Source organism: Crocuta crocuta, unplaced genomic scaffold, assembly GCF_008692635.1.
Source record: "Crocuta crocuta isolate KB4526 unplaced genomic scaffold, BGI_CrCroc_1.0 scaffold431, whole genome shotgun sequence".
Taxonomy (NCBI): Eukaryota; Metazoa; Chordata; class Mammalia; order Carnivora; family Hyaenidae; genus Crocuta; species Crocuta crocuta.
In genome coordinates this window covers 258478-274586 of record NW_027528859.1, presented here as the reverse complement: position 1 = coordinate 274586, position 16109 = coordinate 258478, and the positions used below count along the sequence as shown (strand labels likewise).

Below are 16109 nucleotides of genomic sequence, written 5' to 3'. Positions count from 1 at the left end.
AACTTTAAAAAAAATAGGTATTTAAGCCAATTTGACAATAAATCATTTTAAAAATAAATTAAATAAATAAAATCTTTAAAAAAGTTACTTAAATGGTTTAAATTTTTAACTAAGTTTGTAAAAGGAATAAAATCAAAGTCCCATTTTAAAAGATTGCTTAAAATTATTGTATTTACCTTAAAAATAAGATTTGTAGGTTGAACTTTAAAACTTAATGAAAAAGAGGGTTTTAACTTAACTTTATTACTCAAAACCAAAGGAATTACAGAATAACCTTTTGTTTTTTAAAAAATCCCACCTTCAAAGATATCAAATCCAAGTATCTTTGGATACTTACTCTTCCTTCAAGACTTAAGTCAATTTTTCCCTTTTCCTTAGAAGTATCTATCCTATCCATTCTATAGTAGACAAAAGAAAATAAATTCATCTCCACCATTCAGACTGCTAATTTATTCTATTCTTGTAGTGCAACCTGTAATGAAAAACACTCCTCTTTTAAAAACATGTATCTCCTATCCAAGATCATAAGCACTCTCAAAACATGGCTCATTTTTTCTTATACTACTCTCTCTGAGAGGATCTCCTACAAGGCAATCCTAATATATAGTAACTACTGGTGGTTGATGAACAGAATTTTAATAGTCCTGAGTTTCTTTTTAAATGCACTATTACCTCTGTTACATCCCAATGATGTAAAAACTGATCCAAGTCAGTAAGGTAAAGAAGCACAGGGGAAAGCTGTGTCTGGATGACGTGAGGAACTCCCCGAAGGCTCTGAAGCCAAGTCAACTCCTCTTTTGAAAACCCTAATTTAGGCACAAAAAAAGCCAATTTAAAATACAAATCACAAAGCAAATGACATTCTTATTTTTAAAAAATAGACATGTACCTTCAAGTTTAAGTTTTTCTTTAGCTACTTTATTTTCTCTGAATTTCTGCATTTCACATATTTTTAAAAATGAACTGCTGGCAATGGAGGCAGTAAAATTCATATAATTATGTACACAAAGGATGTGCTCTGACCCAATATATGATACAGCAAGAAGTAGGTTTTACCCCTTACACTGGGAACCATACCACTTTTACTTTAAATAAAAATGTGAAAGGCATAAGCTTTTCCATTAATGGTAGGTTTAAAAAGGCAAAATAAATAAGTAAAAAGATATACTCCTTCATACATATACTATCTATATATTTGTTTCGTATAATAGCCCTTCAAATGTTTTAAAACTATCCCTTCTAAACCTTTCTGGATTTATTTTTTATAATACATGTGTAGTTCCTACAATACACCTTATACAGCAAAATTTCTGTTTCTCTTACCACCCCTATTATATGCACTTCATCTGCGCTACATAGACAACTTGACAGTATCTCCTGACAGGGCTCAGAATGATCAGAATACCAGCAATGTGGTCTGCTTTGATATTCAGATCCCTTTAATTCCATTACATAGCCTAAAGAGTCACCATCTAGTTTGATGATCACATTACAGTATGGACTCCTAGTGAGCTTTCTAAAAATACTAACCCTTTTGACTCATACCACTATTAAAACATAAAGTCCCTGCCTTCCATCTCAAATGTGTACATCCAAAACTATCAAATAAGCACTCATTTATCCTTGTATGTAATATTTATCTTGGATTCAGCTCATTACCAGCACTTGTTAAGTTCTTTTGGAAGTGTCTTAACTTAGTCTGTACATTAAATCTCCTAATTTTAAGCCTTCAGAAAAGTTCAAAGAATTTCATCTTTATCCTCCAAATATAAAACAGAAATGTTGAAATAGTACAATCATTTAAAACAAAAGTAATAATACTTACACATCTAACTTATATCTAGATTCATTTTACTAATTTTGCTGGAGAGCAATGGAATGTAGAAAATGGCTAATTTAAATCTGATGTACTTACTATAAAGTTGAACATTTTAAACATTTTTTAAATGGATAATCTGCTCATCAATGTTTTAAAGTATGCAATGGGGTTTGCATCTGACTATCTGAAAAAGAGTCAAGTATGTCCAATTCACTGTAAACCAAGATAATCAAGTTGAGAAATTAGACTTAGAAATAAATGAAAATATAATCATGTGACATTCAAATAACCTCCAGAGTATCTGTACTAAGATTTAAACATGAATCATGTATATTCCTGCCTCAAAAGCCTGACACTGAAGAGTACAAATATTCCTTCAAAGATTTCCACTTATTAGTCATAAAAATCATTTCAAGATTAACAGATTATTTACCATCTTCAAAACTTAGAACCAAACAGATAAGACAGTAAATTATAGGAAAACTTTTATACTAGATTTTTCCTTTCCTTAATTTGGCAGGTGAATGTCTTTACCTGTAAGTGTTGAAAATAAGAAGCTGAAATAGTCCACATCACTCATCAACCAGTCTTTAACTGAATACTTCCATCCAGAAAATGATGATCTATAATAAACAATGGGAGAATTATTACCAGAAGTGACCAACTTGGAAGACTCTGAAAAATAGCACAGTACCTATTTTTCTTTATTGAAAACAAATCTGCAATAATAGCTTAAAAACCCATAGTATACATTCATTTTAAACATAAGGGCTTCAAGTACCATAATATGGAAAGTTTAACTTTTAACATATTATATTCACGCAGAGCATAACTGATCCACATATATGGTATAAATTAGAAAATTTCCATGACAGACTCTAAGGAGCCAAGATGAATTTTTTTCAGTAGTAGGTTCGGCTGCTACTTGATTTTCATAAAGTCTTACACTTGCTTACTTATATGAGTTAAGATTAAACAAGCCCATTTCCTACCTAAGCAAAAGGTATCTTAGGCAAAGAATATTCCTTGTAAAGCCACTCTAGGATAATCAAGTGTTCCTATATTATGCAAAGCTGTAAATGGGTCTACTTCATAGTAGCACAGCTAAGTACTGGCAGTGTACCTAGCGGAATAGCTTAATGTAAAGCAGTTTCTCATTAAATGAGGATTATGTGGTTCCTCATTTCCAGTGATTCCTTTAAAAACTCTCTTTAAGTTAAGGCTAAGGAGGGGCGCCTGGATGACTCAGTCAGTTGAGTGTCCGACTTCAGCTCAGGTCATGATCCCACCACTTGTAGGTTCGAGCCCCACATCAGGCTCTGCTGGAGCCTGCTTCGTATTCTGGGTCTCCCCCTCTCTCTGCCCCTCCCATGCTCATGCTCTGTTTCTCGATAATAAATAAATGTTAAAAAAAAAAAAAAAAAAAAAGTTAAGGTTAAGGCAAAAGACCACAAATGTCAGCCTCAGGTATGGCCAAAAAAAACAAGGGGTAGGGGGTGCTGAAAATTATCAGATCCAACAAGATGAGGCTACAAATTTTATTAAAGTTATCTGAATAAATGTCAGACAAAATTAGAAGTTTCTAATTCAACTAGAAGTACTTCCTTTACTGTTAAAATAGTTGTTAATATTTATTACCATTCTTTAAATTTGGAGAGTTAAAATAATGGAAACACCCTTCAGAGTATTATTCCCATAATAAGCAAAAGATTATGGAAGGAATAACAAAAACTAAGGGGTTACTTTAAAAAGCCAGAAATGCACAATGGAAAAGATTACAAAATGGTAGTTAGAAAACAAATATGCTTTTGAACCCAGTGAAAACAAAAAGCAACTGTGCCATCCAGTGGCTACAAAAGGTAGCAAATCCATTTAAGAGACCTCTTTTGACAAATGACAAGTAATGTATCATATTGTCCTTAAAATTATGATGACCATATATACTGTCCAAGCCAGAACACTTCTGAGGTAAGCTGGAACAAAAGAACTAAACTGAAATCGTTCCTGACAAAGGAAGTCCTATATTTACCCTACTTAAAACCCAGGCCAAATTTCTTAGTCCCAAAATTTCTCCCTTGTCAAAGACTTTTCTCTAACCATGTAGATTATCTTGTCACATTTACATCCTATGTTTCCCAATCCAGCTGTAAATAAACTAAAGGCAGAAAAAGATCAGGAATGAGCAAAGGTAAGTGGAAAAATGCAAGCAGAATGGTATGGGGGAAAATTCAAAATCTAAAAAACTTTAAGTGGGTGATAAAAATTAGGTGGGGCAACAACTCTAATTGCACTTTTTAAAAAATGAATACCAACAGTTTTTAGCTGATGGGTTTTTGACACATGAACAAACTAATATACTTTGGGGTTAACTCTCTCTGACAAAGACAAACAGGGTGTCAGAACTACAAAACCTAAATTGAACGTGATCTCACAATCCACTTAGTTAACAGACAAAAATCAGTATTAAAGGAATATTTCAGGGGCGCCTGGATGGCTTATTCGGTTAAGCATCCGACTTTCGCTTAGGTCATAATCTCGCGGTTCATGGGTTCGAGCCCCGCGTCGGGCTCGGCTCTGTGCTGACTGCCAGCTCAGAGCCTGGAGCCTGTTTCAGTCTGTGACTCCCTCTCTCTCTGACCCTCCCCTGCTCACGCTGTCTCTCTCTCTCTCCTAGAAATAAATAAAACATTAAAAAAAATTTTTTTAAATAAATAAAGGAATATTTCAGGAAAATTAATCTGACAAAAGTACACCAGATAGATGAGATATTATAATAGTATAGGTGGAAGATTATGAAGAGCAATTGGCTTGTATATAGTCATAGTTGAGGAGAGAAGGGGGTATTTTGAAAAGAAAACCAGATATGAAATAACCCAGTGTATGTCTGAGGTAAACAAATATTACTGTTAAATTCTGAATCTAGGAAGTGATATAACGATAATGTCACTGGCCTGAGAAGTCATAATTTTTTATTGTTTTTTTAAAAAGATTCATTTGAATGGGAACAATACATCTACAGAGAGTGAAGTCTACTAACAGACTCTGCTAAAAAACAAAATTTAACTTGGTAAACTTTTAACTACAATGACAATATGCTTTTAATTTTGTGATTATAAATCCCAACTATTATTTGTAAACTTATTTTCTCAAGTTACAACAAATCTCCACAAAAAGGAAAAAGGAAAAATTTGAAAACATCCTTGACAAAAGTTATTAAGTGAATCATAACTGATATTGATAAATATATAAACATAGCTTCCAAAGAGAATCAGTTTCAAGAAGTGTTCAAAAAGTGATTTTAAGTCAATGCAAAAACAGATTCTTCACCACTTATAGCAAAGGAAAGAGTGCCCTCTACTGGAAGTTAGTAAACAAAACCACTTCAGTAACAGAAAAAGAAATCACATTTAATTTTTTTTAAAGGCCTGCTAAATAACTGCTTACTAGACAAGGATATTTTTTCCCCTTAGAAAACACTGAAACTAATAGATACTTACAATAAAGATAGGACCAAGTCTATAATGCACATGCACACAGAAGAAATAAAATAGTGAATTTTCACATATAAACACATTGGATAGCTCTCTTCTAAAAGGAAAGGTTATCAATTATGAATCACACTCCAAGATATGTCTTATACTGGTAAGAGGAGCCTGTCAAACAAGCTAAATAAAGTCTAGTAATAAAGTAAGCTTTATGTTTATGTTATGTACATTTAAACACACACACACACACAAAGAGATTTCAACTGATTCCTTGTCTGAGTCCACAAACATATTTATTTCGCCAGCTATATTAAATTTGGAGGTCCCTGAAAAGGAGGTCTGTATCACAATTCCATTAATACCAAAGGTTTTAAGCACAGTGCTCTCACTTTACTACGAGCTTTTGAGAATTTAAAATCTGTACGTATCTATACAAATTATAGATAACTTCTATCTATACAAATCACTAAAAACCTTGAAACCGTCTTACTCCAGTGAACTTACTCTATCTAGCAATAATACAATGAACAGTTTTAAATGTTGCATTAAGAGTAAATGAAGCAAATAAATTTAGTAGCAGTGCAAGCCTTCTGTAATTTACACACTGCCAGTAAAAGGCATGAGAAAAAAGACTATATACTTAAAATACAGCTCACTTGAGGACGCTACCTCATGTGCAGTATCCCGATAAGCATGGCAGCCAAACTTGAACTGAGTCTTCCCATAATACAGCAACGACTTAACCGAGAAAGTAAATCAGCAGGCAGACTGGGTAGAAAATATACAAGCTGGACCAAAAGCTGCTGAGACTCTGCTGGAAGAACCACCACAGTGCCTTCTTGTGGATCTAGTGGGGTAGAGAACACATATTAAAATCAACTATAAAAGATATACAGAGATTAAATTAGTAAAGAAGACTGAGTGCTTACTTTTTACTGTACTAAACTGAATTCCAATATAGCATCTACATAAAAGTTTTATCATAAAGTATATGTATGACTTAAACTATTTTCTAAAGTAAAATAAGCATTAATTATTTAAAGATATATTTATTTAACACTGTAATAATTATACAACATCCAAGTGACAATGTCTGAAATAACAACTCTGATGGGGGTAAAGGGATTGAACCAAAGTAAAACAGTCAAAAACAAGCATTTCTGCTAAACAATGACGATTATAATATCAACCTAATTTAAAGCAGAAGACATCTATATATAAGCAACACTGAATAATAAAAACAGACTTAAAAATATAACCCAAAAAGGGTGGAAGCAAACCAAATGTCCATTACTTGATGAATCGGTAAATGTACGTGATAAATTCATACAATGGAATACCAGTACTCAGCAATTTAAAAAAAAAGTAAATATGTATGTACACTACAATATGCATGTATCCTGCCAACAGTACATTAAGTAGCCAGATTCCAAAGACTATATTATATAATTCCATTTATAACAAATATCCAGAACAGGCAAATCCACAGAGATAGAAAAGTAGATTAGTGGTTGCCAGGAGCTGGGGAAGGGCTACTAATGGGCTTAGTTTCTTTTTCGGGGTGATAAAACTACTCTGTAATCAGTGGTGACTGCACAACTTTGGGAAGATGTTAAAAATACTGAAATGTACATTATAAAAGGGCAAATTTTATGGTTTGTGAATTACATCTCAATAAATATATATTGCATTTATGTAATACATCCCAGTATGCTTTTATTGGTATTTTTGCTTAAAGTGTAAAATAGTTCCAAGAATGAAAAAAAGTATAAATATATAGAAGTCATACAAAATATTCATTATGATTAAGTAATTTGCCAAAGCTTCAAAGAACTTTTAAAAAATACCTGATCAGTTTTGAATTTATAAACAGCATGTGGCTGAAAAGACAATTTAAGAATCCAAGAAGCATATACAACCATTAACTTTCTTAAAGTATCCTAATAAAAAATACTTACTATTGAAAATGAATTTACTGTTTGATATTTTGTTTTGGCAAGTTAACCATGATATAACTAATTTATAATAATTTAAAGGAAAGGCAAACCTAAAGAGCTCCACTTAGAAACTTCTTTTCTAGGGGCGCCCGGGTGACTCAGTGGGTTTAGCGTCCAACTTCGGCTCAGGTCATGATCTCCCAGCTAGTGTGTTTGAGCTCCGCATCAGGCTATGCACTGAAAACTCAGAGCCTAGAGCCTGCTTCAGAGTCTGTGTCTCCCTCTCTCTCTACCCCACCACTGCTCATGCTCTCTCTCCTTCAAAAATAAATAAACATCAAAAAAAAATTTTTAAAAAGAAACTTCTTTCCTAATGCAGGGTAGATTAATGGTTACCTACACAGTTAAACTCTTACCATAAATTCGGAGAGCAGAAGCTTGTAAACTTTTTAGTAATTCTTTATTTGCTCGTGCTGCTGCAGTATGGATGATATCAATAAGCTGTGTTGAGAGCTCAGGATTTCGGGAGCCAAGATGAGCAAGCTGCAATGGTAAACCAGCCAGCCAACGGGATAACACCTTACTACGATATCTAAGGAACACCAAGGAAGAACAAAATAAAGTATAATTTCCAAAGACAAGCGAAATAAGTTTAAACAAACAAAATGTTTAACTTGAATATACCACAGAGTGACATGTTATCTATCAAGAACACTACATGTACTCATTTAAACATTTTACAGTCTACAAGATGAGCAGCATCATTTATTCAGCTACAGCATTTTCCAGGGTTTTACCCACTCACTTAAAAAGATCATGCAATTTGGGGCACTATCTAAATTGCATTTTTATCGTAAAATACAGACACTACTATTGCTCTTTTTGTACTATTTATCCTTACAGTATTAGCTCTTATACTAATTAATGCATTCAATGTAGGGTGCTCCCACACTAAATGGTTTCAAACCTGTGTTATTTTAGTTCAGTATACAGCTGACCTTTGAACAACATGGTTTTGAACTGTGTGGGTCCACTTACATGCATTTTTTTTTCAATAAATGGAAAATTTTTTGTGAAAACCTCACAAACTGCATAGCCTAGAAATACTGAAAACATTAAGAAGTTAGGTATTATTGTAAGAATACAATATATAATATGCACAACATATAAAATATGTGTTTATCAACCACTGTCGGTAAGGCTTCTAGTCAACACTAGGCTATTAGTAGTAGTTAAGTTCTGAAGGAGTCAAAAGTTACACACAGTTTTCTGACTCCAAAGTCGGGGGGGGTGTCAGTGTGCCTAATCGCTGCATGGTTCAAGGGTCAACTGTACTTATAGTTGCTAAAGCTCCAATGTCTCTTTACTCAGGAAACAGAAATCACTTCTGCTGTACCCCAAGACCTTAGTGACCTTTGCTGTCATACAGACCTAAACTTAAGTCTCAGCTCTATTTCACATTAATTATAGGACACTCATCAATTTATTTAACCTAAGCTTCAATTTCCTCCTATAAAATGAAAGTAACAATACCTACACCTCAAAGTAGAAATGTGAGATTTACATAAATTATGAAAAGCACCCAGCTTGTACTAAAGACTCAAATATGTTTCAACAACTACCTATGTGTGCTCAGGTATCCCCGATCCTTATCTTCCACCTAAACATATCTTCCTGACTATCCAAAATATACCTCTAATTCACCATATCAAAAAATTAATTCCTTAGTCTACTCTGTGTGCTGTCCATCTCACCCGACAGCATCAAACAAAGCCCGAAACCTTCTCATCTTCTATTGTCCTCATTCTTACACCATATGCCCCAATATGCCACTAAGGGCTAGTGGTTCAACCTTCACAGTTTTTACGGAAAGGAAAAAAAAAAAAAAGCTGCCACAAGTTACCCCAACTGATTGTAAATTTTAAGTGGACAAGTGGAAATATAAGTTCAAAGAGGCTTTTATCTGCTTGGTGGTCACACAAAGATTACTGGGACTACTATGCGTGCTTCTATATACAATTTTGTATCTTTTCTTACTTATATGCAACCAAACAAGATAAAAAGAATGAACATCTCCAAAGATTTTTATTACTCTATTGCCACAGACTACAAAATAACTCCACAAAAAAAGAAAGATAAAATAAATGAAACTTTACCTGACTCTGTAAGATCTCAGTTCTTCTTTTTGATAGATTTTACTGAAAAACTTTAGTAACAAAGTCCGAACTGGAAGGAGAAGGCCTCGCTGCTGATACAATGTATAAACTGCCTTGATGAGAGACTCTGTAGCCTCTAAAAACAAAACCAACTGTATATTAATCAAAAATGTTTTTTCATGGACTCCCAAATTCCTTGAAAAACACAGAAGCACTTTACTTTGTTCCTATTACAAAGCAGATCTTAGTCACAAACTAATAACTATCACTGAGGTCCTACAGTAATGACTTAATATAAAAGTCAGAGTGCAACCAGAGAATACAATGTAATTTTTGTAAGGGACAACAAACCTATTTGTAATGATGACAAAAACCAAGATATTAGAGAGATGACTAAGATGGGAACCAAACAGGAAAGCTTTGTTTTTAAATGAAAAGAATTTGTAAATCATACTAAAAATGGACTTAATGGGATATAACTTCAGGCTAGAAGAAAGGTAGAGACAGGCAGGATTCATTCTATATGGATAAAAAGAAAAAGTGCTCAATTTCTAATCAAACTAGACCAGAAAAGTACATTTTTTAATCATTAGGCTCAATGGCATTTCCAAAGTAATACCTACCTCCTTTAACTCCAGTCTGTAATCTACTAGAAATTTTATCATATTGCTTCAGAGCAAACCTACTCACTTGAGAAAAAGATGCCCTGAGTGTTAAGGATTTCGGTGTTCAAGGAGATAGTCCTTTTTATACTAGCTACTTTTAGGTCTTGGAATGTAATTAACTGGACTACACGAAATGTTTCAAAGTCATCAATTCAAAGCTAGACCCTAAGAGCATGCATAAGAGTTCCTCTCTTAAATTAGGACAAAGGAATAACACCTACCTCTACTAGGTTGTATCTGCATTAATCTCCATGATACTCCAAGCAATCTGTTCAGCTGCTTACTATTTAGCCTAAAGCCATCTTCAAGGGTCTTTGTCACAAATTTCCTTATCATTTCTATCCAATTGGAATCCTTCTGTAAAGTCGAGGCATTTGCCAAGGAGACCATGATATCAGACAGTGTTAAATTCAGTAAGAGATGATCTACATTATTGGAGAGAATCGTGCAATGCTTGATGCTAAAAACAAACAAAGACAAACACTTATGTCTATCTACTATGCTTCACTTAGAATACTTAAAAATAATCTATCAATGGGTCAAAAAATATTTCCTTCTAAAGTAAACTGCCAAGACGGGTATGCAAGGTTTAGGCCACTGTTTTGTTAATAAACCATTCCTTATGGAATTAAAGTTGTTAATAAGACATGCATTACAGTGTATCTTGCTCAGTTAATTACCCAAGTTGCTCTTCGCAAAAAAGGGTAAGGTCTTTATAACAAAGCTTGGTAATCCTAAATGCAATTTGGAGATAAGACTTGAGAACCCCAACATGCTTGAAGATTTTTTAAAAACAGATACTTAGATTTGGATGTAGGCCACAGAATTTGATTCTACTTCTACCTCATCAACACAATCATTAATTTCTCCTGGCCAAAATTTCCATATGTGTGACATAAGGAGACTGGTCCAGATAAGCACTGTTCTGAATCAACTTATATGATACGTATGAAAATCATTTTTTGTAGCCAAATAAAACACATTTCTTTCAAACTTGGAAAGATATTTCAAAAAAACCTCAAATCAAATACTTTAATAAAAAGAATTGCAGCTTATAATATAAATATCTATTTCAGAATACAATATATTCAACAGCAGAGCCTATTTAGTTCCATGTTTAGAAAAATGAAAAGTTAATTAAAGTAAAAAATCTCTCATACTTTTTTAAAGGAAAAGGTTAACCCTAGATCAAGCATGAGCAAAGACACAGTAATAAAGAACCACAAATACATGGGAGGGGAAATAAAAGAAATCTGGTACATCAAATGTAGGGCTAGGAATGGCAAACGAGCTGGAAAGGTAAAATGGAACCAGATTACAAAGAGTCACAGAGGCTAAAGGCACTAAAATTATTAATCAAGCATGAGGGTGGTTCTCCAAAATACTAATTTTGGTTAGAAACAAGCTCAAATTTTGTCACTGGCACAAATATTGCCAGTTGTTTTCTTGGAATTGACAGGCTCTTTATTCATTTTGAGAAAATAACTGCCAAATATCAAAGTCTGAATAACCATAGTTCGCCTGGTAGTCATTCTTTCAAGTGAAAATTATGTCCATCACAGGAAAATACTCCTGAGAATAATCACAAAAGTGTATTTCCCTGAGACAATCATCATCCTGTGGTATGCATCCAAATTACTTTACACACACTTCCCCCATTCTACCACACTAAATATGAAAAAAATGTGTTCTCAAGGGTCGGGACTTAATAAAATTAGCAGTTTTTACTGCTTCATTAAGGACATTTTTAAGTGAGTGCATGGTGGTGAAGAATATTTTTATTCAATGGTTTACTAGTACAGTTGGTGCCATTGCCCTAATTCATGCTAAGATACTGGAAGTTCTACCCACCACTGCTTTTGTATTATCAGTGCCAATGTCAGAACAATCAAAAAGACAAATAACATCCTAATCATATAGTTGTGAAAATAGTTCTGGCCTTGTAGACCCCAGAGATTACAGACTACACTTTGAGAACTGCTGTCTTAGGCAAATGACATAAGAGTAAGCCCGCTAATTATAACAAACTGTCTAACAATAGCAACAATGGTCTACTGTTTACAGGATATCCCAGTAAGCTTCTTTCCCACTCCCAACCTAATCTGTTATCTTAAGGTTCTCCCAAAGTAATGCCTGCCCTTAAGAATTTCAGATTCTGAAAAACAAGAAAAACAAAAAAAGAATTTCAGATTCTGGATATTCAATGGAGTCCTTATTTAAACTAGTTAGAAGGGGTGCCTGGGTGACTCAGTTAAGCGTCTGACTTCAGTCTTGGTCTTGCAATTCATGAGTTCAAGTCCTGCATCAGGCTGGGTTCTGCACTGACAACACAGAGCCTGGTTGGGATTCTGTCTCCCTCTCTCTCTTTCCCTATCCCACTTGCTCGCTCTCTCTCAAAATAAATAAAAATGAACTTTAAAACAAACTAGTTGGGGAAACTTTCTATATATGATACATCCAACAAATTTCCTTTTTACCAAATAAACTTTATACTCTTTCAGATGATATTTTCTTTTGGGCTTAACAGACACTGCTACTCAATTTTCATTATAGGATGCTCAGATTTCTTCTACAGATGTAGCCACAAGTCAACTTCCTTTTGAATTCTGCTTCTTTAAGTACTTAATTCCTGCTGCACTCTTTCTCTGGGTCATATTCTGTCTTCAAGGTTCCACAAAGAAATCTATTTGCTAATAACTTTTTCTAAAATGTAATCATTCATATACAGTCTGAACTAATATTTACTAGGTTTCTTTAATATACCTCACTTTTTAAAATAAGGGCTCCTGGGTGGCTCAGTAGGTTAAGCATCCAACTCTTGATTTTGGCTCAGGTCATGAACTCATGGTTCAGGAGTTCAAAACCTGTGTCAGGCTCTGTGCTGACAGTGTGGAGACTGCTTGGGATTCTCTCTTCCTCTTTCTATGCCCTCCCCTCCACCCCAATAAAAAAAATTAAAATTTAAAAAGGAGAAAGAGAAAAGTACACCTATTAAAAAAATTTATTAAAAAAACTGTCAGTAAGTAGACCTAACATGTTAACATATTTAATCAGTCGTTACAGGAAAGGAGAAAAACGGGACTGCAGCAATTTTTTTAAAGAGAATTTATCAGATCTGTTAAAGATATTTCATTCGAGATTCAAGACTTCAGATTGAAGTTCACTGAATCCCAAGGAGAATGTAAAAAAAATTTTTTTTAAATCCACCTGAATACATCATTGTGAAACTGCAGAAAACAAAAAGAAAAATCTAGGCGAGTGTGAATAGAAAGCTTTAAAATTATCAACAGTTAGACTCATAGCTGACTTCTTAACAGAGAAATGAAAATCTGCAGACAGTAAAGTGTTATTTATTGTCAGTGTGCTCAAAGAAGAAATCTGCTAGAACACTCTTTAGAAATGAAAAATATTATTTTTAGAGAAAACAAACAAAAATAACCTCCAGCAGATCCTAAGTTATCCCAGATAGATGGAAACAGATATATAAAAAAATGAAGACCATAAACATAGAAAACACATGTCATTACCATAAGCAGAAAACCAATCTTTTCTAATACCCTTTGCAATAAATTCTGAACAACCAAACTGCCACTTAATCACAACTTGCCAAATCAAAGCTCTCCCTCTCAAAAAATAAACTAATTTTCCCAACATACTAGAAAATCTTCCCAACTAGTAGACGACTCCAGGCAGCAGTGAACTTCTGCTCTCACAAGCTGACTGGTAGACCAAAGACAAGACTTAGCTGCATTGTGAACAGAAAGATTTGGGGACCCAAATAGAAGAAAAGTTTTCAGGACATAAGAGAAGTCATTTTAGGCCCCTAGCTAGTTTCCGTGATCTATGCCCTGCTGGTTCTACTAAGCCTAAGCACACTTTTTACAGAACTTCCTGGAAGTACAAAGAAATGCAAAAACTTCAGCAGTTAAGGATTTTAAGGGAACAAAAGGAATGCAAAATCTGACAGTCTCTAACATGCCAATAAATAAACTAACCATATCAGAGACAATAAGTCAGTGATAAAACCCCCAGTGCTGTTTCAAAAGTAAGCAAGGTTCCAAATTCTCACTGGAGATAAGGAACTCAAGAACCCATCCAGTTTAGATCTTCAGAGCTTGCCTCAAGCCTTTTCCCCTTGTCAGACGGTTACCACTGCTTCATTGTAACGTTAAGACCTCCATCCTAGGAGGGGCACAGCATACATGTACAGGCATGTTTTCTAAATGTTTGCACAAATTTATGCCTGCCTGTACATGCAATGACAAAGCTCCCTTTTCTGAATAGTCTTCCTAAACCCCAAATAAAAAGAACTCACTCACCCATATTCAGGGAGTCATGGATGTGGAAGCTATTCCCCATGATCTCCTTATTTACAGCAAATAGTTTCCTTTGTGTAACCACTGCATATCGATAACTCACCAAGGAATGAACTTATGTTAGTTCAATTATAGTATCTGTTCATAGTACATATTAGAACTACCATGTTAAAACAATCACCAAATAGGTTCATACACTGAGCAAAAAAAAATTTTCCTAAAGATGACTACATTGCATGTTTAAAAGGTCAGTATTTTTAATGATAAAATTATATCCATTGATATACATGAAAGAATTGAAAGCAGGAACTCAAATGGATATTTGAAGACCAATGTTTACAACAGCATTATTCCCAGTAACCAAAAGGTGGAAATCATACAAATGTCCATTAACAGATGAATGGATAAACAAAACATGGTATATACATACAGTGGAGTATTATTTAGCCTTAAAAAGGAAAACATGGAAGCAACCAAAAGATCCTTCAGGAAGTAGGGGAGTGCATACATAAACTGTGACCTACCCATACAATAGAACATTAATTAGCACTAAAAAGAGCTATCAGGGTGCTTGGGTGGCTCACAGAGCATCTGACTACAGCTCAGGTCATGATCTCCCAACTAGGTTAGGCTCTTGGATTTGAGCTGCGCCTGCGCAGACAGCTTGGAGCCTGGAGCCTGCTTCAGATTCTGTCTCCCTCTCTCTCTGCCCCTCCCCCACCTGCACACGCTAGCAGCGTTGGCTCTCTCTCTCTCTCTCTCAAAAATACATACATAAACATAAAAAGAGCTATCAACTCTTAAAAAAAAAACATGGGGGAGGGATGAATAGGCAGAGAACAGGATTTTTAGGGCAGTGAAACTATCCTATAGGATACTAATGTGGCAGAGACACGTCATTATACAGTTGTCAAACTCAGAATTTGTAGTCTCAGCAGGGAATCCTAAGGTGAACTACGGATCTGAGGTGTGTCGATGTATGTTCATAGATTCTAACAAACGTAAAACTCCGGTTCAGGATGGAAGAAAGGCTATGCATTTCTGGAAGCAGGAGTACATGACAGTTCTGTATGTACTTTCTGCTCAATTTTACTATGAAACTAAAACTGTTCCAAAAAATAAAATCTACTTAAGCAAGGAATGAAATGCTGGTACATGCTACAATATGGATGAACCCTGAAGACATTATCCTAAGTGAAATTACACTAGACACAAAAGGAAAAATACTTTATGATTCTACTTATATGAAATACCTAGAAGAGTCAAATTAGAGACAAAAAGTGGAGCAGTGGTTCCCAAGAGCTGGTGGTAGGGGACAACGGTGAGTTTGTTTTTGTTTTTTTTTTTTTTTAACAGGTACAGACTTTGAATCTGGGAAAACTTCTCGAAATGGTGATGGTGATGGCTGCATAACATTGTAAATATACTTAATACTACTGAACCCTACACATAAAAGTTATTAAGTTAAAAACGTAAAGGGACACCTAGGAGGTTCAGTCCGGTTAAGTGTCCAACTTTGGCTCAGGTCATGATCTCAAAATTAATGAAATCAAGCCCCATAGGGGCCTCTGTGCTCACAGCACAGAGCCTGCTTGGGATTCTCTGCCCCCTTCTCTCCCTGTCCCTCTGACCTGCACATGCGTGGTCTCTCTCAAAATAAACAAATATTTCTTTAAAAGGTCAAATTTCATTTTATGTATATTTTATCACAATAAAAATCAATACTATCTT

General features: G+C 34.5%; 1 protein-coding gene across 3 annotated transcripts in view; it reads right to left on the bottom strand.

The window, feature by feature from the left end:
• The window catches only part of TEX10 (testis expressed 10), a 60261-nt gene that overhangs the window by 18930 nt on the left and 25222 nt on the right, over positions 1-16109 (bottom strand). For all 3 annotated transcript variants that reach the window (XM_077756093.1, XM_077756094.1, XM_077756095.1), the window contains 6 exons: positions 10284-10522; positions 9398-9533; positions 7658-7833; positions 5974-6151; positions 2354-2442; positions 673-806 (listed from right to left, as the gene is read on the bottom strand). In XM_077756093.1, the coding sequence (XP_077612219.1) occupies positions 673-806; positions 2354-2442; positions 5974-6151; positions 7658-7833; positions 9398-9533; positions 10284-10522 (952 nt within the window). The remainder of the gene's footprint in view (positions 1-672; positions 807-2353; positions 2443-5973; positions 6152-7657; positions 7834-9397; positions 9534-10283; positions 10523-16109) is intronic.